This window comes from Sus scrofa, chromosome 14, assembly GCF_054392235.1.
Source record: "Sus scrofa isolate SSC_HxYL_T2T_F1_AM1 chromosome 14, Sscrofa_HxYL_maternal_Yorkshire_Landrace_v2.0, whole genome shotgun sequence".
NCBI classification, from domain to species: domain Eukaryota; kingdom Metazoa; phylum Chordata; class Mammalia; order Artiodactyla; family Suidae; genus Sus; species Sus scrofa.
In genome coordinates this window covers 33,017,489-33,037,548 of record NC_139396.1, presented here as the reverse complement: position 1 = coordinate 33,037,548, position 20,060 = coordinate 33,017,489, and the positions used below count along the sequence as shown (strand labels likewise).

The 20,060-nt window shown below is 44.1% G+C and overlaps 1 protein-coding gene and 2 long non-coding RNA genes across 5 annotated transcripts in view; 1 reads left to right on the top strand and 2 right to left on the bottom strand.

Annotated features, from left to right (window-relative positions):
- Positions 1-2,461: 2,461 nt before the first annotated feature.
- Positions 2,462-9,276, bottom strand: LOC146396472 (uncharacterized). Its single transcript, XR_014828433.1, has 2 exons — positions 8,436-9,276; positions 2,462-4,097 (listed from the first exon to the last, which is right to left on the bottom strand). It is a non-coding gene; the product is annotated as an uncharacterized LOC146396472 (long non-coding RNA).
- Positions 9,277-12,405: 3,129 nt separating this feature from the next.
- The window catches only part of NUGGC (nuclear GTPase, germinal center associated), a 44,350-nt gene continuing 36,695 nt past the window's right edge, over positions 12,406-20,060 (top strand). The window contains exons 1-5 of one of the 3 annotated variants that reach the window (XM_084997772.1): positions 12,406-12,460; positions 16,715-16,819; positions 17,588-17,696; positions 18,471-18,687; positions 19,183-19,413. In XM_084997772.1, coding sequence (XP_084853898.1) covers positions 12,418-12,460; positions 16,715-16,819; positions 17,588-17,696; positions 18,471-18,687; positions 19,183-19,413 — 705 coding nt within the window. In that variant the 5' untranslated portion in view covers positions 12,406-12,417. Of the gene's footprint in view, positions 12,461-16,714; positions 16,820-17,587; positions 17,697-18,298; positions 18,688-19,182; positions 19,414-20,060 lie in introns of all 3 variants that reach the window. The other 2 variants (XM_001928603.5, XM_084997773.1) reach the window with 2 other exon arrangements.
- Positions 17,635-20,060, bottom strand: part of LOC110256888 (uncharacterized) — a 77,722-nt gene continuing 75,296 nt past the window's right edge. Inside the window, exon 3 of the long non-coding RNA XR_014828432.1 lies at positions 17,635-17,764. This is a non-coding gene — a long non-coding RNA (uncharacterized LOC110256888). The remainder of the gene's footprint in view (positions 17,765-20,060) is intronic.

Genomic DNA, 20,060 nt, shown 5'->3' with positions numbered 1-20,060 from the left:
TCGTGGCGCAGTGGTTAACGAATCCGACTAGGAACCATGAGGTTGCGGGTTTGGTCCCTGCCCTTGCTCAGTGGGTTAACAATCCGGCGTTGCCGTGAGCTGTGGTGTAGGTTGCAGACGCGGCTCGGATCCCGAGTTGCTGTGGCTCTGGCGTAGGCCGGCGGCTACAGCTCTGATTTGACCCCTAGCCTGGGAACCTCCATGTGCCGCAGAAGCGGCCCAAAGAAATAGCAAAAAAAAAAAAAAAAAAAAAAAAAGATAAATCTATGAAGTAGGGTGAACGTGGATAAAAAAGAGAAGAGACCAAAGACTAAGCTTTAGAGCACTTCATTATCAGCAGGAAAGAGGAATAACTTGGAAAGGAGGCTGAGGAGGTGCCTCCAGAGAGGTGAGAAGAAAATCAGGCAAATGAGAGTCCCAGAAGCCAAGTGAAGAAAGTATGTTATGGAGAAGGGAGTGAGCCACTAGCTCTAGTGCTGTTGAGGGGTCAACAAGAGGAGGGTTTCAAAACTGCATCAGGAGTTCCCGTCGTGGCTCAGTGGTTAATGAATCCGACTAGGAACCATGAGGTTGAGGATTCGATCCCTGGTCTTGCCCAGTGGGTTAAGGATCCGGGCCCAGTGGGTTAAGGATCCGGCATTGCCGTGAGCTGTGGTGTAAGTCACAGACACAGCTTGGATCTGGCGTTGCTGTGGCTCTGGCATAAGCCGGCAGCTACAGCTCCAATCTCCAATTAGACCCCTAGCCTGGGAACCTCCATATGCTGCGGGTACGGCCCTAGAAAAGACCAAAAAAAAAAAAAAAAAATTCTCTGACATAAATCGTACCAGTGTTTTCTTAGGTTATTTCTTAGGTCTCCCAAGGTAATAGGAATAAAAGCAAAAATAAACAAATGGAACCTAATCAAACTTATAAGCTTTGCACAGCAAAGGAAACCATAAACAAAATGAAAAGACAACACACAGAATGGGAGAAAATGTTTGCAAATGATGAAACCTATAGCGACTTAATTTCCAAAATATGCAAACAGCTAATAAACTCAACAGCAAAAACAAACAACCCAATTGAAAAATGGGCAGAAAACCTAAAGAGGCACTTCTCCAAAGAAGACATACAGATGGCCAATAGGCACATGACAAGATACTAATCATTGCTAATTATTAGGGAAATGCAAATCAAAACTACAGTGAGGTACCACCTCACACAAGTCAGAATGACCATCATTAAAAAGTGTACAAATAACAAATGCTGGAGAGGGTGTAGAGAAAAAGGAACCTTCCTATGCTGTTAGTGGGAACGTACTTTGGTGCAGCAACTATGGAAAACAGTATGGAAGTTCCTCAAAAAACTAAAAGTAGAGTTGTCAAATGATCCAGCAATCCCACTCCTGGGCATATATGCAGACAAAACTATAATTCAAAAATATTCACTCACCCCTGTGTTCATAGCAGCACTATTCACAATAGCCAAGACATGGAAACAATCTAAGTGTCCATCAACAGAGGAATGGATAAAGATGTGGTATATGTATATAATGGAATATTACTCAGCCATAAAGAGAATGAAATAATGCCATTTGCAGCAGCATGGGTGGACCTAGAGATTGTCATACGAAGTGAAGTAAGTCATAATGAGAGAGACAAATACCATATGATATCACTTACATGTGGAAACTAAAATACAATACAAATGAACTTATTTATGAAACAGAAACAGACTCTCAGACACAGAGAACATATTTGTGGTTGCCAAGGAGGAGGGAGGATGAGGGATGAAAGGACTGGGAGTTTGGGACTAATAAATGCATACTAGTATATATAGGATGGATTAAAAAAAAGGTCCTATTGTATAGCACAGGGAACTATATTCAATATCCTATGATAAACCATAATGGAAAAATATGAAAAAGAATATATATGTGTATAATTGAATCACTTTTCTGTACAGCAGAAATTAACACAACATTGTAAATTAAATATACATCAATAAATTAAAAAACAATAAAAAAAAGGGAGAGGAGGATTGAAAATTAACTAGGATTGCTGAGAACTTGACAAGAACAGTTTTATAGAATGGTGAAGTGAAGGCTTGACCAGAGTGGGTTTATGACTGAGACGAGAGAGATTTCAAATAATGAGTTTCAGCTCTTGAGGGGTTTTGTCATAAAAAAGTGCAGAGAGGAGTTCCTGTTGTGGCTCAGCAGGTTACCAACCAGACTAGTATCCATGAGGATGTGGGTTCGATCCCTGGCCTTCTCAGTGGGTTAAAGATCTGGTATTGCCTTTAGCAATACCAGTAGATCACCGTCGCTGCTCAGATCTGGTGTTGCTGTGGCTGTGGTGGAGGCTGGCAGCTGCAGCTTCATTCAGCCCCTAGTCTGGGAACCTCCATATGCCACAGGTGTAGCCCCCAAAAAGAAAAAAAAAGTACAGAGAAGTGGGGCAAGAATTGGCAAGGAAACTGGGGTCCATGGGAGTGTTTATTTGTTAAAATGGAAAACAAATAACAGCACATTTTTTGGAGGGGTGGCATGCCCCAAGCATGTGGAAGTTCCTGGGCCAGGGATTGAGCCTCACCACAGCAGCAACAGAGCCACTGCAGTAACAACGCTGGATCCTTAACTACGGTGCCACAGGAGAACTCCACTAACAGCACGTTTGTGTGCTGACAGGAATAATCCAGTGGAGAGCAAAAATCTGATGAGTGAATAGAGGATGGTATCTCATCTTGCAGCTGAAGAGAGGGGATGAGACCTGGTGCAGGAGAGAGAGAAGGGACCAGCTTTTGATGGGCGCATGCATAGTTCATCTATTAACAGGTTAGAAGCGGTGCATGTAATGCAGATCCTGGAGGTGGTTGGGTGTGATGGTGGAGCTTTGTGGAAATTCTGTTCAATGCTTCAGTGTTTGCAGTGAGTTCAATGGAAATTCAGCCTGGTGGTTTGTCCAAACTTCTAACAGACCCAGCATTTAAATGTCCAATAGCAGGTGTCAAGGACCAACATGAAGTACCCAGGCAGCTTTAAAAATGATCAAAATTCATCTCAGTTATTAGGTCCTTTAGTCTGTACCTCTGATTAAGAACACATTTAACTGCTGAAGCAGAGAAACAGCCAGTAGAGGGAGAGCTAAGCATATTTGACATGAATATAAACATAACGTCAGATTTTGCACAGAGATAAATAGAAAATCCAACAGTAATGACAGTATTCACATTGAATTTCTTTGTTTTTAATTTGGTATTTCTATGGTTTTATTACGGATGAGGCACACCATCTTGCTGAAAGTTCAAAGCAAATTTAAGACCACAGTCTACACATTTATCTTCCATTCTTTTTGAAATTTTGGCTTTCTGAATTCTCACTTTGGACTAAAAACATACCAACAGAGAAGTTTCCATCCATGGCACAGTGGGTTAAGAATCCAAATGCAGCAGCCCAGGGTACTGTGGAGGCACATGTTGGATCCCTGACCTGGCACAGTGGGTTAAGGATCTGGTGTTGCCGCAGCTGCAGCTCAGATCAGTCCCTGGCTCAGGAACTTCCATGTGCTGGGGGTGTGGCCATAAAACTAAAAACAAACAACCCCTCCAAAATACCAACATCACTGAGGGTTATCTCAGTACTGGCCGAGTCTGCCTTTGAAGGCCAAATACTATCTGAAGCTGAAAGTTAAAAAACATAATTTTTCTCTCATTCCTTGTTGTGAGTGTTTGGGTTGTGAGTGTTTGTTGTGAGATACAGCAATGTGGGGTAGCTTCTGATTTCTTCTCCTGGACTGCATTTTAAAAATTCTTGTTTTTCTGTTTTGTTTTTTAAAATCTGGATGTAAAACTAACGTTGCAGAAAGAGTTATTTAAAACTGTGTGTCACTCATTTCTATAAGCACAGGATTCAATGTTGTTTGGGTTTTGGTGAATTTCAAGATTTTATATCAAGAATCAGTTTATCTTCGTCTCATATAATTCATCTCTCCCAGTTGTGCTGTATCTAAGAGTGAGTACTTTGTCTCTCTTGTCCTATCTGCTCATGGAAGGCAGTTCCATCTGAATAACTCTTATCCTCCAAGAAAAGATGCTGCAGGATGGATGCTGCTAACCTATTTGGAAAGGAAAAAAAAAAAATTCATCTGTAGGGACAGCACAGAGAATTAGTATAAGAGCCCCAATTTACATACGACTTAAATTTAAATGAAAGGAGCCAATAGCACGAATCAATTTCTGAAGGAGGAGTTCATCATAAATAGCCCTCGGATGGCAAATTAGTTTCACTTCCGCTTGTGTCAATATGCGTTTGTGGCTGGGGCTGCGAAAGGCTCTATACCCCAGCTTGGTTCCACCTTTCTAGATCAAGGTAGAGAAGCTGCCACTTTCTTCTTTGTGGAATCCTGGAGCTGAAGTGGAAAAGGTGACCGCTGGTAAGTTGTTTTTCTTATGCGATTTATGCTATAACTTATGATTGATTTAAAAAATAGCATTAGATTTATGGCAAAATGAAGAAGATAGTACAGAGTTCCTGTATAACCCACAATCACTTTCCTCTCTTAGCTTACATTGGTGTGATACCTTTATTATAATTAATGAAGCAACATTTATAATATTATTATTAACTAGAGGCTATCTTTTATTCAGATTTTCTTAGTTGTTATTGAATGTCCTTCTTCTGTTTTAGGATCCTCTCCAGGACACCGTACTACATTTAGTTGTCATGTCTCTCTAGGTTCCTCTTGGCTGTGACCTTGTTTTTGATGACCCTGACAGGTTTTGAGGAGTCCTGGTTAGATATTCTGTAGGATTCACCTCTGTTGGGATTTGCTTGTCTTTCTCATGATTAGACTGGAGATCTGGGCTTAGGGAGAGATGACAGAGTTGAAGTGTCATTTTCATCCCGTCTTATCCAGGGTGTATATTAACAAGATGATCTATGAACTGTTGCTGACCTTGATCATCTGGCCGAGGGAGTGTTTGTCAAGTCTTTCTACTGTAAAGTTATGCTTTCCTGTCTTCTTTGGAAGGAAGTCACTCTGGAAAGCCCACACTTAAGGATCAAGGAGTTATGCTCTCTTTCCTTAAGGGTGGAGCAAGTACAGAGACCACTTGGAATGTTTCAATGTAAGAGATTTGTTTCTGCTCCTTCTCTTAATTTTCCTAAAGTTAATTATTTCTTGAGGGAAAGTGGATTTTACTTTCTTGCCTATTTAAGGGAATTTTAAGTTTCCGTAAAAGTTAATGAACCAGAAATATGGAAAATAGGACTTTACTTTGAATTTTACTTAACAGCGTGATCTTAGGCAAGTTGCTAAGCATTCCTCCCCAAGGAAAACATGTATTCCAGGCAGAATTGGGGGCAGTATTGATGTCATCTTGTGCCTCATTAACTTTGGCAAGCTTAGGGGAGCAATATGAGAGGATACAAGTTCATTTCCTTCGCATGTGACAAAGTATGTTATGAAAAGAACTGCTTATTTTACTTACCTGTTCACCTGGGGGAGAAGGAAGGAAAAAAATCCTATCATCCCAGAGCCTTCTCTACTGTATCTACCTCTGGTGGCTGATCGTCTAGTTTGCACACATTAGCTGATGTGTTAATACTGAAACTTAACTCTTTTCCTTTGGGGATTTGAAGGCCCTTGTTTCATTTTTGCTTCTAAGCTAATGTGTTTAAATTGTTTCTTTGGAATGTACCTAGTTTGGAAGAGCCGTGCAATGGCCAATAAAGTGGTTAGGCAATTTTGCCAACACCAAAGACACTTAAAACTTAAACAAGGAAAGAGATTAATCCAAACCATCATCAACACCCTTGATTTTATTAAGTCTCCTTCTTGTCCTTATTTGATTCCTCCGTTACCTCCCTGCGGGTAGGGTAGAACTGTCGAGGACATAGAGAACCCTCAAGGCGACTAGCCAATGGGGACAAGAATGGGAGTTGGTTTATCAGTTAAGGTGGCATCTGTTCCCTCTAAAAGAAATACTTGGCCTGGGTAAATGCAAGTACTGATTTCTTGTTTAACTTCACCAAATATCTGAAAGTCAACAGCATTTGTACAGATCCATAAATGTCTGTAGCCCAACTCTGCATGTAATATCACATTTAGTCCCCATGATGAGCTCCAGATGTATTTTTCTATTCTCATTTTACATGTGGATAAACTGAGGCTCAGAGAAGTTAGGTGATTTTCTCAGTGTTACACTGAAGCACCAGAGTAGGTTCCAAAAATCCAGGCATTTCTGACCTCAAATCCTGATTCATTTCTTTCCTTTTTTTTTTTTTTTAATGTCACTTCCTTATTTTTATCAAGTACTATTGAACTATAAGTTTAAAACCAGGCTTAATTAAAACAGAAAATGATGTAGAAATAACAAGGCATAAAAAAAGCAAATAACAGGAGTTCTTCTTGTGGCTCAGTGGTAACAAACCCAACTAATATCCACGAGGATGTGGGTTCCAGCTCTGGCCTCTCTCGGTGGGTTGAAGGATCGGGTTGCAGTAAGCTGTGGTGTAAGTGTCAGATGTGGCTTGGATCCTGAGCTGCTGTGGCTGTGGTGCAGGCCAGCAGCTGCAGCTCCGATTTGACCCTTAGCCTGAGAACTTCCACATGCCTCAGGTGGGGCCCTAAAAAGAAAAAAAAATGTTTTCTCTGATTACATATCCTTTTGAGTTATACATCACAACCTAAAACATTAAAATATCAAATGTTGCATTGTGAGCCCACTGTACATAAGCATCTCATGCCACACAAACTTACTCCCCAAGGTGAACTTCATCAAAACTAGTCTAAACCTGCTCAGTGATATGAGTTCACTGATCACAGGCATATATGCAGTGGGTTGTCAAATTGCTATAAAAAAATTCCAAATCCTTCCTCAAATCCTGAGTCATTTCCAAGGTACCATTCATAGTCTGGAATGTAAGCCTGAGTGTGTTGACACCTTGTCCGTTTTGTCCCCAGATATGTCTGTCCCCAGCACCTAGAACAGTACCTGTCTGGCACGTAGTGGAAACTCAACAAATATTTGTTGAATGAATATTAACTCCTACCATTATTAATCTTAACTTCTAAGATGTATTGAAAAGATATCCTTCATCCATTCAACAAATATTTATTCCTTGCCAAGTACTGAGCACGTCCCACATTTATTCAAAGTAAGAAATAAACCAATGTCAATGACTTTGCTAACTTCAGCATTTACATTTTTTCCTATTACTGCTATCCTGGGTTGGGGGACGGAAATGGAAGGAAACCAAGGAAAATGTTAGGAGGGATTCATGATGTGAGGCAAGGAAGGTGGGATGAGCTTCTGATTAAAGGAGAAGAAAAGATCTGGACACTTGTAATTCTTAATAAACACATTCAATGCTACTTCAGACACAGACCGAAGGCCATGAAATGCAGTACTCAGCCTCCCCCTGCCCCGCACCGCGCGCGCGCGCGCACACACACACACAGAGTCTGGCTTGTTTTACTTCTGAGCGCGTTGAAGAATTTTCAGGCAACCGCTTCAGTTTTGAGTGCCTAAGTATGTTATCAAGTTACCGCTCTCCCTCCCCGACAACCTTCACTCCTCAAACGCCTTCCTCCTGCACTACAGAGATTCCTCACTAGTGGGCGCTGTTCCCCCCTTCTCCTACTCTTACTAAGCTCCGGAGACTTTCATTACCTAGGACCTGTTAGAGGTTCCTTGGTAAAATGAAGAGAACACTGAATTTGGAATCACCTTGTGGCCTTGGACAAGTTCCTTCCCCTCTCTGGGCCTTCGTGTCCATATCTGTAGAGGAAGGGGGCTCAAGAACATTATTTAATTCCATTATGTGAAGCTGCTCTCGTGTAGGAGTGACCTATATTTGTGTCACCTCTGTTATGTTTTGCTCGAAAAAACACTAAGCAAATACAAACAGAAGAAAGGGAGAGTGAGAGAAGCAAGAAAAACTGTCAAAAGTTGCAGTTATTTGACAGGAAACTGGTTCTGTGCACCCTTCCCATATCTAGCTAAATATGCAGAGACTCTCATTTAAAAGATGCTATTCTTGGGTTCAATGCACATGAATGTAAATAAGCACTAAAAGCAAAACTTAAGTGCTAACCACATAGTTGAAATATAAGTGAGATAAACCACACGTAAACACCTTTCTCATGGGAGCCACACATGTGGACGTTTGCATCAGCTTCTCTACAGAAACAAATTTTCACAAAAATATACCATGGTTTCTGGCTCTCTTTGGAGGAGAGTGGACCCTGATATCATTTGAGGAAGGGCTCTGGATCTTTTGCTCCTCAAGGCAAAAGGAACCTTAAATTACAGTAATTTCAGTTATGCTACTTTTGATTACTTAGGAGCCCTAAACACTGGTACCAAAGTTTTGGTTTCAATGGCAGATGACATTTCAAAATAAGAACTTGAATCCTTCGGGCTCCCAGCTAAATCAGAGACCCTCTTACCTTAAGGTCTAGTTCAGTCTTTCATTTGTAGAGGGGAAAGCTCCAGCCCAGAGTGGTACAACGATGTCCCTCAGGTCCTACGGCTTCTTTGATTTTGGCAAAGTCAGAACTGGAACCTTCCACCCTTGATCTCCAGCTTAATGCTCTTCCCACCAGATCATTTAGTTCAGCTCAATGGCTGTATACTGAGGGTCTATCCCACACCCCCCTAGTAGCCGATATACTTGTTTATAGGTTTTCCTTTGTAAGTGCTTCTCTCTATTTCATTTCTTTCATTCTGCCTCCTTAGCCTTTCGGTAAATGATCCCTTTCCATTTCCCAGGGCCTTTGTTAATTAAATGGTCCCTTTATGCCATTCCTGGAACATTGACCAAAGGAATAAGTGAAGCCCAGTTCACCACAACCACAACTTAAATAATTTCCAATTTCTCCAAATTTCAGCCAGGGGTCACAAATAACCCGTTTACTGGTTCCATTGATGCTGCTGCAGTGGGAGGCTTATGGCTCCATATCTCCACTGCATACAGCTAAACCCAATCCAACCTGAGAGAGTTGCAAGCAAACAGCCCTCGCTGTCCACTGTGTACTGTTGACTTAGTCAATAAAGTCCTGTGACCCTGAAGGAAGCCCAAACCACTGCCCACATTCCAGAATTCAGTGAACACATCTGCTTCTACTCCAAATCCACTTCCCTATCAGAAGGGCCTTAATCTCAGGCTTGGAATGGTGCTAACACTTATCAATCTGTTAGTTCTTTGGGGCGTCATCCGGCTTCTCTTTTTGTGCCTGGCTTTGATTAGCAGAACAAGTTGTCCTGAAGGTCAGCAGTGAATCTGTCTACTGGGAGGATGGTGCATTTTGTTTTGTTTCCAATGCCCACTGTGACATCATGCCTAACAGTCTATGTGACTTTGGGTCATGAAGCTGCTCTCTTCAGAAAACAGCAGGTCTCTTTCCGAGGGGCCATTCCTACTTCAGTATCTAAAGTTGTTGACATGTGTCAATAGGTCCAACCCATGTGCAAGAGAAGGGGATTGCAAATGCACATCGGTACATGGAGGTGGGCATCACCCATGGTTCAGGGATAGACTGCCTACTGCAGTCTGTCTCCTCACCCCCAGGGATTCACATCTAGCCTGCATGTACCACACACTCGCTTCCTCCTAAATTCTCCAAAGTCTCCTACTCCTGCAGCATCTGCTCAAAATCTTGAATTCCATCTTTGAAATCAGGTCTAGGTGTGGAGGAGCTTACTTGGTCATAGTTCCTTAAGTGCAGCTCCTCATGTGAAACCTCACTCTAGGTGTATATCAGAGATAATAAATAGACAGCTATCAACTCCATAAACACCCAGTCTTCAATGGTCAAATGGCATAGGACAACTATTATAGATACCCTGTACAAAAGGAGTAAAATGAAACTGTTTTGAGGATGCCTAAGATTTGATTCAATCAGGCATGGGTAACACACACACACACACACACACACACACACCATTGTTGACAAATGTTACCATATTTTTCTCCTAACTGTCTGGATTTTAATGTGGTTTAGCATTTCCAACCAGGAATTGGCTTGTGTCTCTCATGAATTTTAGTGACTTCACAGAGCCTTCCCACCACCAGCCTTACTGGTAGACATTTCAAGCAAGAACAGCATCTTGGGATTTGAAGAAGCCTTAAAATCCGTCTAGTCCAATGCCATGATTAGGTGGTTATACCAGGGAAGATTCAGACACTGCTAGAAGCAGAACATTCATGACTCACTAAGGGAGCTCACTCCGTTTCAGACAACCTCGTACAATGGGAGGATGTTAAGCAAAAATGTGCTTTCTTGTACTTTCCACCTGTTGCATCTGGTTCTCCCCTCTTGGGCGCACTGCAAACATGCATCATCCCTCTTGTACATGCGGCTCTAAGGTCATGTATTTGAAGACCACTACAAGGTCCTCTCCTCGTCTTCTGCCTTTGCCTATATCATCCCTCCCTTAAGTTAAACATCCCCAGTTCCTATGGAGCAGTTCTCACCATTAATGCCACTCCATGTATGTCCTTTTCTAGAGTTCCTACTCTTTGCTTTACTCGTTCAGCCAGCATGTAATCATATCAACAATGAATTTGGTTTTTAAACATCCATTAGGGTAGAATCTTATCAAAAGCTTCCCCTCCATTATTTTGTTCATTCATTCATTCATTCCGGATTATTGTCAGTCATTGCACTTCGTGACTGACATGCAACATTGAGACAAATGCGACCTGGAATAGCTCGAATGGTTCAGTAAGGGGGGGAGGGAGACATCAAGGAACCATAGCAAGGAATGTAACACAGCTGTGCTCAGAGCAGTGGTGACACAGGGGGGAATGATTGGGTATCAGCAGAGTTTCGCAGAGGAAATGCTTAAACATGATCTTGAAGAAAGAGTAGGGGTTCACCAGGAAGAAGTATGGAGGAGACCCTACACAGAAGCATGTTTCTTCTTGGATTCTCTGCCTGGGAGGACTGGAAGGAGATTGGAGTGTCCAAGAGGGAGCTTCAAGAGAAGGAAGGGACAAATGAGGAACTCTAAGGAAGGCTCTGGATCTGGCATGTAGCAGGGTTCCCACCACATTCAATCTACACCCATTAAGTCCAGAAACCATTTGTTTGGTTGATAGCCATGAGCCAAACTAAGCATCAGAGGCTCTTTGATGAATCGTAATTTTCATTTGTGGGTGATATGTAAATTTGGCACAGTCTCCCTGACCAACGGCCCGCAGGTCTCATGGGGGTTGACATGTCAGGTGGGCTTTTGCATATGTCAGGAGGGCTGGTGACTCTGAACTACGCAGCGGAGTGATTCAACATCCCAAGTGGAGAGGCAGTCACTCTGGGAGCTCCACACTTGTGCTCCTCAGCCCCTCCCCTCCCTGTGTGTAGAGACTAAGAAACTCCAGGACAGTATAGCCCTGCCAGCCTGTGCAGTGCCCACTCTTCTGAGCCTTCATGGATCCAGTTCTTCCTCTGGCCCCAAGCTCTGTCTGTCCCAGACTAGGGACAGGTTGGATCTGGCACTTCTTCTGGTCGTGCCTCTCCTTCTCTCTCCTCTGAGAGAGGTGCCCCAAGAGGTAAAGTTGCACATGGAGTCCCCAACAAGGGTGCATGTCTTCCAGACTGAAGTGGGGCTGGGGTGGTAAGAAAGATCCAGAGAAACTCATTATTGCATCTCTCCTTCCCCACTCAGTAGCCCCCAAAGCAACTCCAGGGGACCCTAGGAATATTGAGGTTTCCATCCATCTCCTAGATACTTGCTGAGAGCTGCTGGGACTAAGGATCCCTGGCACAGGGGTTCAAGGCACATGTGATTGGGGCACCAAAGCAGCAAAGCTATACAGCTTCACCTTCAAGGTTCTGGCTTCTGGAAGTTGATTCTCTTTATTCTCTTTTCAGAGTGAGTTACATTAAAGATCTCAGGTCATATCAGTTTAAAGTTGATGGATACAACTATGGTTGAAAACTAATGGTCAAACACTGCTTTTTGTCATTTTTTGTTTCTTTTTGCCCCGCCCCCGGCACACAGAGTTCCCAGGCCAGGGATAAGATCTGAGCTGTAGCTGTGATCTAAGCTGCAGCTGCAGCAATGCCAGATCCTTAACCCACTGTGCCAGGCTGAGGATAGAACCTGCATCCCAGTGCTCCCAAGTCACTGCCGATCCCATTGTGCCACAGCAGGAGTGTCTGCTTTTCGTTACATTTAAAACAACATATAGTGGATTAGCTGTTGTGAGGGATTCAGAAATAATTTAGAATGGCCACTGCCCTTTAGAAGCTTGGAATCTAATTGGGGAGATAAAGCAAAAGCAAAATCTCACGTTATCTTGGGGTTTTCTTCGTATTTACCATTTCTGCTGTCTGCCCCTCCCCCAGTTCTGCCCTTTTGCTTTGTGTGTATTTTTCAGGCTGATTCTCCAAGTGGACAAAAAAACAGGTGGTTGCATAACAGGAAATGGCAGAAACAGAAGATTGTGTGGGTCAGGAGCCATGTCCAGGTAAGGTCCCTACAATATCCCCTGAAACAAATAGGAACTACTTACCATGATATGATCAAGGTCAAATGGGTCAAGACTGTATTTAACTATGGTCCTTGTTCCTTGCTCTTTATTCAGAAGCTGCTTTCTCATGACATGTTTTAACAGAAAAAGAATATTAGGAGTTCCCGTCGTGGTGCAGCGAAAACGAATCTGACTAGGAACCATGAGGTTGCGGGTTCGATCCCTGCCCCTTGCTCAGTGGGTCAAGGTTCCAGCGTTGCCGTGAGCTGTGGTGTAGGTCAAAGATGCAGCTCGGATCCTGCATTGCTGTGGCTCTGGCGGAGGCTGGCAGCTACAGCTCCGATTCCACCCCTAGCCCGGGAACCTCCATATGCCGCAGGAGCAGCCCAAGAAATGGCAAAAAGACAAAAAAAATAATAATAATTACTTCAATAACAACTAAAAATAGCCTATTCATAATATAGTGAGTGCTCTGACCAGCAATTCAACTTGTGCTCCCCCATCCTTTAAAGGAAGGTTCCAGGAAACTATTTTGGATTTTCTGAGGGTAGCCTCTCTCCACATGGGCTAGGTAAGCCCCTGGAATCATTTCAGGTGCTTTCCTTAGAGTCTGAGTTGTAGGGTGAATCACTCTGGAGTCAGTGAGGGTGGCCTTCCTTTCCTAGAAGGCTTGGTGTAGGACCCCTGGAGACAAGGAGGGAACTCTCCCTCAGAAGATGCAGGGAAGTAGCCCCTGTGTGCAGAAAACAGGGGGAAGGGTGGAGTGGGTGGGTATTACATGCTTTGTGTTTTGAGCATCAAAGGGGAAAGAAACTTTTCTTCACTCCTGGGGATGCATTCCCTTAGGGGCAAGAGAAGCGGTGTTTCTGGGTCAGTGAGGTGGTGCTAGCATCTGAGGAATGGCTGGGCTTGCAAACTGAAAGAACTGCAACTTTAGGGATTCTTGGTTGAGCTTAGCCCAGAAGGCTTGGGGCTTTCTGCTTAGGTGTGTGGCAGGCTCCCACAACGATCTAGATCAACAGAGCCTGTATTGGAATCACTTGTCAAAAGCGACACCTTGTGGCAGCAAAGAGCAACAGCAGCAAAGGCTAAGGTAGACTTCATCCACACGTCTCTGCTCTTTCCTCTCCTAAGTCAGTGTAAAATGCTGGAAAAAGTTTGGGAGTACTTGAGCAATTACAGGGAAGAATAAGAAATGTGGCCAGTTAACACCAATTCATTCTGGTTAAAATTTGATATAAAAGCACTACCCCCCTATGTTTCGTCTTGAAAACGAGTGGTATATACACACGATGGAAATGTTACTCAGCCATAAAAAGAATGCAATAATGCCATTTGCAGCAACATGGATGGGCCTAGAGATTATCATACTAAGTGAAGTAAGTCAAAGACAAATAAACGATATGACTTATATGTGGAATCTTAACAAATGATACAAATGAACTTACTTAGAAAGCAGAAATACACTCATAGACATAGAAAACAAACTTATGGTTACCAAAGGAGAAAAGGCAGAGAGGGATAAATTAGGAGTTTGGGATTAAAAATACACATACTACTATATATAAAATAGATAACAAGGACCTACTGTATAGCACAGGGTACTATACTAAATATCTTGTAATAACCTATAATGGAAAAGAATCTAAAAAGTATATATACATTTTTAGACCGAACCACTTTGCTGTACATGTGAAACTAACAGAACATTGTAAATCAACTGTATTTCAATTAAAAAAACCCCCCACTACCCTTAAATAGTTTAAATCCCAGATGGGGATTTAAACTGGAGAAACTTTCCACATGGTTTTTCATTTTAGAAATTGAAGAAAAAGTTTAAAACCTTGCTGTTTTAACTGATTTTTCAAGGCTCGCTTGAGTTGAGACCCAAGCTTCCAAACTTTTATCGGATTAATTTCCAGTCCTTACAAAGTTGCAATAGAGGTGGTGGATATACAGGCTGTTCTGAGACTTTTATACAAGTGACTAAGATACTGCACAAACATTGTTTACACAAAAGGGCAACTGAGTTATAAAGTCATAATCAAGGCCCTGCATCCTTTTACTTTCTTTCCACAGGCACTTGTAGAAATACCTTGGAATCTCAAGACACCTTTTTTTTTTTTTGTCTTTTTGTCTTTTTGCCATTTCTTGGGCCACTCCTGCGGCATATGGAGTTTCCCAGGCTAGGGGTCGAACCGGAGCTGTAGCCGCTGGCCTACACCACAGCCACAGCAACGCGGGATCCAAGCCACATCTGCAACCTACACCACAGCTCACGGCAACGCCGGATCCTTAATCCGCTGAGCAAGGCCAGGGATCGAACCTGCAACCTCATGGTTCCTAGTCAGATTCGTTAACCACTGAGCCACAATGGGAACTCCTCAAGACACTTTTTATAACACAGACTAAGGTGTTCTCCAGCGAGCTGCTGGCCTGGGGGCCTGAGTGGCATGGTTTTTTCCTTCTCTGCCCATTGCTCTCCAGCTCTGGCCAGTGGGCCAGTGACCACTTGGTGATTAGTTCTAGGGCAGTCCTCCAACTGAGCCAGCAGGAATGGTTTGAACAGAGCCTCCCTTGTAAAGTTAGAAGGTTTAGACAGCAGGGCCGAAGGACAAGGTCTTCTGATTCTGCCCCCCACCCCACCCCATCCGTGAGCATGAGAGGGTGCAGACCCAGGCTCGGGCAGACAGTTGACCCTGCACTTTGACACGCTGTGGGGTGTGGGCTAGTCCCAGACCACGAGGACTTTGTGCTGGAGGACACGTGAAGCTGAGGCTGCCCGAGCTACCGGGAGCCCAGGGGTGGAGGCTGGGCCTTCTGTGGGAACTGCCATCCAGGTCCCAAGCCAAACTCCCTGTGATTCTTGAGGGAAGGTGACCTCCCAAGGTCATCCTCAGTTTGGGGGCCCCACGCCCATCTGTGAGCTGAGCCTGTTATGACTCTAGGGATCAGCTACTTTTCCAGGTCACCTCATGGCCCATGCCAACCCCAGGGGCACTGGGTGAGGACCATTTCCAAAAGCCTTAACGCCCAAGACCCACCTGTGCCCCTTTCTAACCAGGTGGCTACTGCTGGGGGCAGGTGGGGGAGGGGGGCGGTTCTTAAAACCCCTCCAAACACACTAGGTTGGTTACACCTTTCCTGAGGATCAGGGATGGGACCAGCCCTCTACTTGGTAACCAAGGGGGGCCTCTAAGAGGATTAATCCCTGCAGAACTACAAAAATTTGCCTCTGGGCCATTTCTTTTCTTGCCCCTATAAGGAGGCAGCTACTAACATCTTTCAATGAGGAAGGGAAGAAACCCTTCCCTCCCCCAATTCAATCACAGAAGGACCTCCCAGGGAGGGCATCCTCCCAAACTCTTGTATTCCTTAGGGCTTTGTCATCCATCCCCCATTGCACACATGAAGAGATGGAGGCTCAGGGAGAAGGGCTTTGCACTGGTCACCGTGGCCTGCTCTTCCCTCTGCTCCCACTTCCGGTCCATTTCCCAGTCTGCAAAGATCTCCCCAAGGCCTCTCTCCTCCCGCCTTGGGCCTGGTCCTGGGCTTCTCTCCACACTATTGGCCTTTGGCGAAGACTATCCAGCCATCTGGGCTTCTCAGGGTTTCCACACAGGAACTTTTCATATCATTTCCACTTATCTTCTGGGCAGATAGATTGGACGCTGCATTTTGGAACCAGATGCAAAGTCCTGGGACTCTGGGAATAAGGAACCAGATTGGGGTGGCCTAACAGGCTGATTTGGAAATGGGCCTACCAGCATCCAGAGCTGGTGGGCGGGACCCTCTTTGGAGATGTGTGTTAATGGAGGTCAGGCAAATTCAGGGACCCTTGAACAATGCTGGGTTAGAGCACTGACCCCTCCCCTTTGCAGTTGAAAAGCTGCATGTAGGGAGTTCCCCCTTGTGGCTCGGTGGGTTAAGAACTCAACTATTATCCATGAAGATCCCTGGACTTACTCAGTGGGTTAAGGATCCCATGGTGCCATGAACGGTGGTGTAGGTTGCCAGTGTGGCTTGGATCTGGCAATGCTGTGGTTGTGGTGTCGGTGGGCAGCTGCAACTCCAATTTGAACCCTAGCCTGGGAAGCTCCATATGCAGCAGGTGTGGCCCTAAAAAAAAAAAAAGAAAAGGAAAAAGCAAATCCACATAGAAGCAGATCTGCACAGTTCAGACCCGTATTGTTGAGAGGTATGCTCTGCCCCTAAGACCTATAATTTTATATAACCTCTGTTTATCTCCAGTTGATGATGATTTATTTAAAGAACCAATGAGAAAAAGAAGACGGTCAGATCGAGACCAGCGTTTCCGAGCATTTCCCACGATGGAACAAAGCGCCCTTAAGGAATGTGAGTGTCCTGATACGCGTGCTGTATTGCTTGCTTTAATGCGACTCTGTTCTTTTCCAAATGTGAGAAAACGCTCAAAGGAAGAGAAGGTTACACTCGGAAGCAGGCTGGAACACCTCCAAATGATCTTGATCCGAAAGGAAGTCCCCCTGGGGTGCAGCAGGTTAAGGATAGGGCATTGTCACTGCTGGGGTTGCTGCTGTGGTGCAGGTTCAATCCCTGGCCCGGGAAGTTCCACATGCCATGGGTGCAGCTGGGGAAGGGGGGTGGAATTAACCCCCCCCCCCAAAAAAGAGGCCTCTTAGTCTCTGCAGAAACAAGGAGTAGGACAATTCACTCTTGGAAGCTAGAAAGGAGGCTTGTTGCAAAAATAATCTCTTCCCGATTAGAACTGGGAAAATGGTTGTTTTGATGCTTTCATGGGTATGATGTGATATGATATGATTTTTTTTTGATATGGGGTCCTTGCATTTTTTTAAAGAAAAAAATGACCACAGAAGAGAAGAATCTAGAAAGGCTCCAGCCCATGGAGAAGTGTATGCTGACGTCTGTAACATGGACTTTCAGAGCAGGCTGGCTCCTGGGGAGGCTCTTGTTACCTATGATCACCTTCCCCGAGCTGTTCCCTTGAGTGTGTCAGATAACTTGCTCTCTTGTTTAATTAGCTTTTCCTCCTTCTCTGCAGTATTGAGCAGACCCCTCCTAGGGAGTCCTATTACTTGATCCCTGTCAGGTCCACCTCTGCTGAGACATCTCTCTCGATTCCAGATGAAAAATTGGAGTCACGGACCAGAAGGGTTTTGAGCAACACTTACCAGAAACTTCTTCAGTCTGTGTTCCTGGATGACAGCATCCCTAATGGCATCAAGTACCTCATGTGAGTCTGATATCAGCTGGTGGAAGATGCTTTTCTCCAACAAGGAAAGGGAATTTTCCATTAGAAACCTAGCAAAGAAGGCCAGAAAGTTCTGTAGCTACAGGTCATTCTTCTTATTACCGATAATTGACATTCATTGAGTTGGCCCTGTTGCTAGGTGATCCTCTGAGTTCTGTACATTCACCAAATTTCATTTAACTGTCCCAATACCCTTGAGAGTAGAGCGATTATTATCATCATCATCCCCATTTTACTGACATTGAGGCATAGAAAGCCCAAGACCTTGTCCAAGTCACACTCGTGGTAAGTGAAAGGGCTTGGAATCCAGCTCAGGCTGTGGGACTCTGAGCTTGTGCCCTCATCAGCCTGTGCCAAGCTGACCTGAAGGACTGGAGTGGTGTCCAGGCTACATCTCCTGCCCAGGAAGGCTCCCTGTTGTTCCTAATAATACTTACCCTCTGCACAAACTCTCTTTCTAAGCTCAAGACTGTGTAATATCCATGGACCACAAATAAGGTTACTGCACCTCCAGAAAGACACTGTCGAGTTTATGTAGACTTATCATTACCAAGTATTTTTGCAGCATCTCTTTTGATCCTCAGGACAAAACCGAGGTGAATAGTCCCCTTTGGCGGAGGAGAGAGCAGAGACTCAGAAAGAGGGGTTGACTTGCCCAGATTAGAACTCAGTTGCTTTGCATTCTGCTCTGATGTTCTTCCTCACGATGCTTTGATGCCCCTGACAATGAGCATTTTAAAACTGATCTAGAAACAGGCTTCTTGCCTTGATTGAAAAGCCACCGTTGGACCCCATCTACATTGGATTGTTTGGAAGCACTGGGGCTGGGAAGAGCTCCCTGATCAATGCTATCATTCAGCAAGCCATGTTTCTGCCAGTGTCTGGAGAAAGTATATGTACGTCTTGTATTGTTCAAGTGCGCTCGGGCTGCTGTGAGCTGTATGAGGCCAAGATCCACCTCCTCTCCGACCAGGTAAGGGTTTCCCTCCCTGCCTCCTTCCTTCCCTCCTCCCTCCTTAACCTTTTCCCCTCCCCCTTTCTCTCCTTCCCTCCCTCCCTGTTTTTTTCCTCTCTCCCTCTTTTTTCCTCCTCCTCTTTTTTCCTCCTTCCCTTTCTTTCTTTCCTTCTCCCCCTCTCTCACAGATTAACATTATATTCCTTGTAAACATAGCTCCCGTCTTTGTTGCATGAAAAAGAACATAGGACAGAATGAGACATTTCAACAGAACAAGCTAGGGTTCTGGCCTGGGTCCCATCTCAACTCGTTACAAGACTTTGGGCAAGATGTTTCTCTCTTCGGGGTCCTATTTCCTGATAGACAAGGGGGTTGGATCAGATGATCCCTAGATAGATTCAATGACTTTAGATTTCCTGAGTTGGCAGCCCCTGCCTTCCACAGGCACGATGGAAAGCCCCCTTGTCTTCTGTATTTGTGTCATGGGGGCTTGGCCCTACTCTGCCTTGGCAGGAGTGGAAGGAAGAGCTGAAGAACCTAGTGAAGCTCCTGAACAGGACTGAGGAGCTGGGCAGAGAAGAGGAGGATGCATGGAATAAGGATGAAGCGCTGGAAGAAGCCATTTGGAAGCTACAAATGCTTTATGGACACGGGGCGGAAAGGAAGAGCTACGAGGAGTTACTAAGGGCAAAGCCCATAGGAAAGATCCCCCCCTCCAGAGTCATCACCCTCAAGGCAGAAGAGGTAGCATCACAAGGTTTTTCTTTATTTTATCATGAATCTCAAGGATAGCAATTAAATCTATGTAGGGGATTTGCACAAGGCACAGTGTTTCTATTGGACATAAGTAGATACCAAAATCAAAAGTAACCATGACCAAGTGATTTTTCATTACTCATGGCTGTCAAGTGGGAATTTTTCTTTTTCTTTTTCCTTTTCTTTTCTCTTTTCTTTTCTTTTCTTTTCTTTTCTTTTCTTTTTAGGGCTCCACCTATGGCATATGGAAGTTCTTGGGCTAGGGGTCAAATCGGAGCTGCAGTCTATGCCACAGCCATGGCAACACCAGTTATGAGCTGCATCTGCAACCGATACTGCAGCTCACAGCAACACTGGATCCTTAACCCACTGAGTGAGGCCAGGGATTGAACCCACAACCTCGTGGTTACTAGTCAGATTCATTTCCACTGCGCCACAACAAGAACTCCACACTTTTTATTTTATTGTTCAAATTTAATATATTTAATTCTTCCCCAAATTTTGAAATATTTGACCAGGCATACTTAGAAGTCAAATGAATTAAACCTTTTCAGGCACTTAGCTCTTATAAACTTAGAAAATTAGAAATGTAGTAGTTATTTCTTATATTTAAATGGATATTATAATTTTTTTCA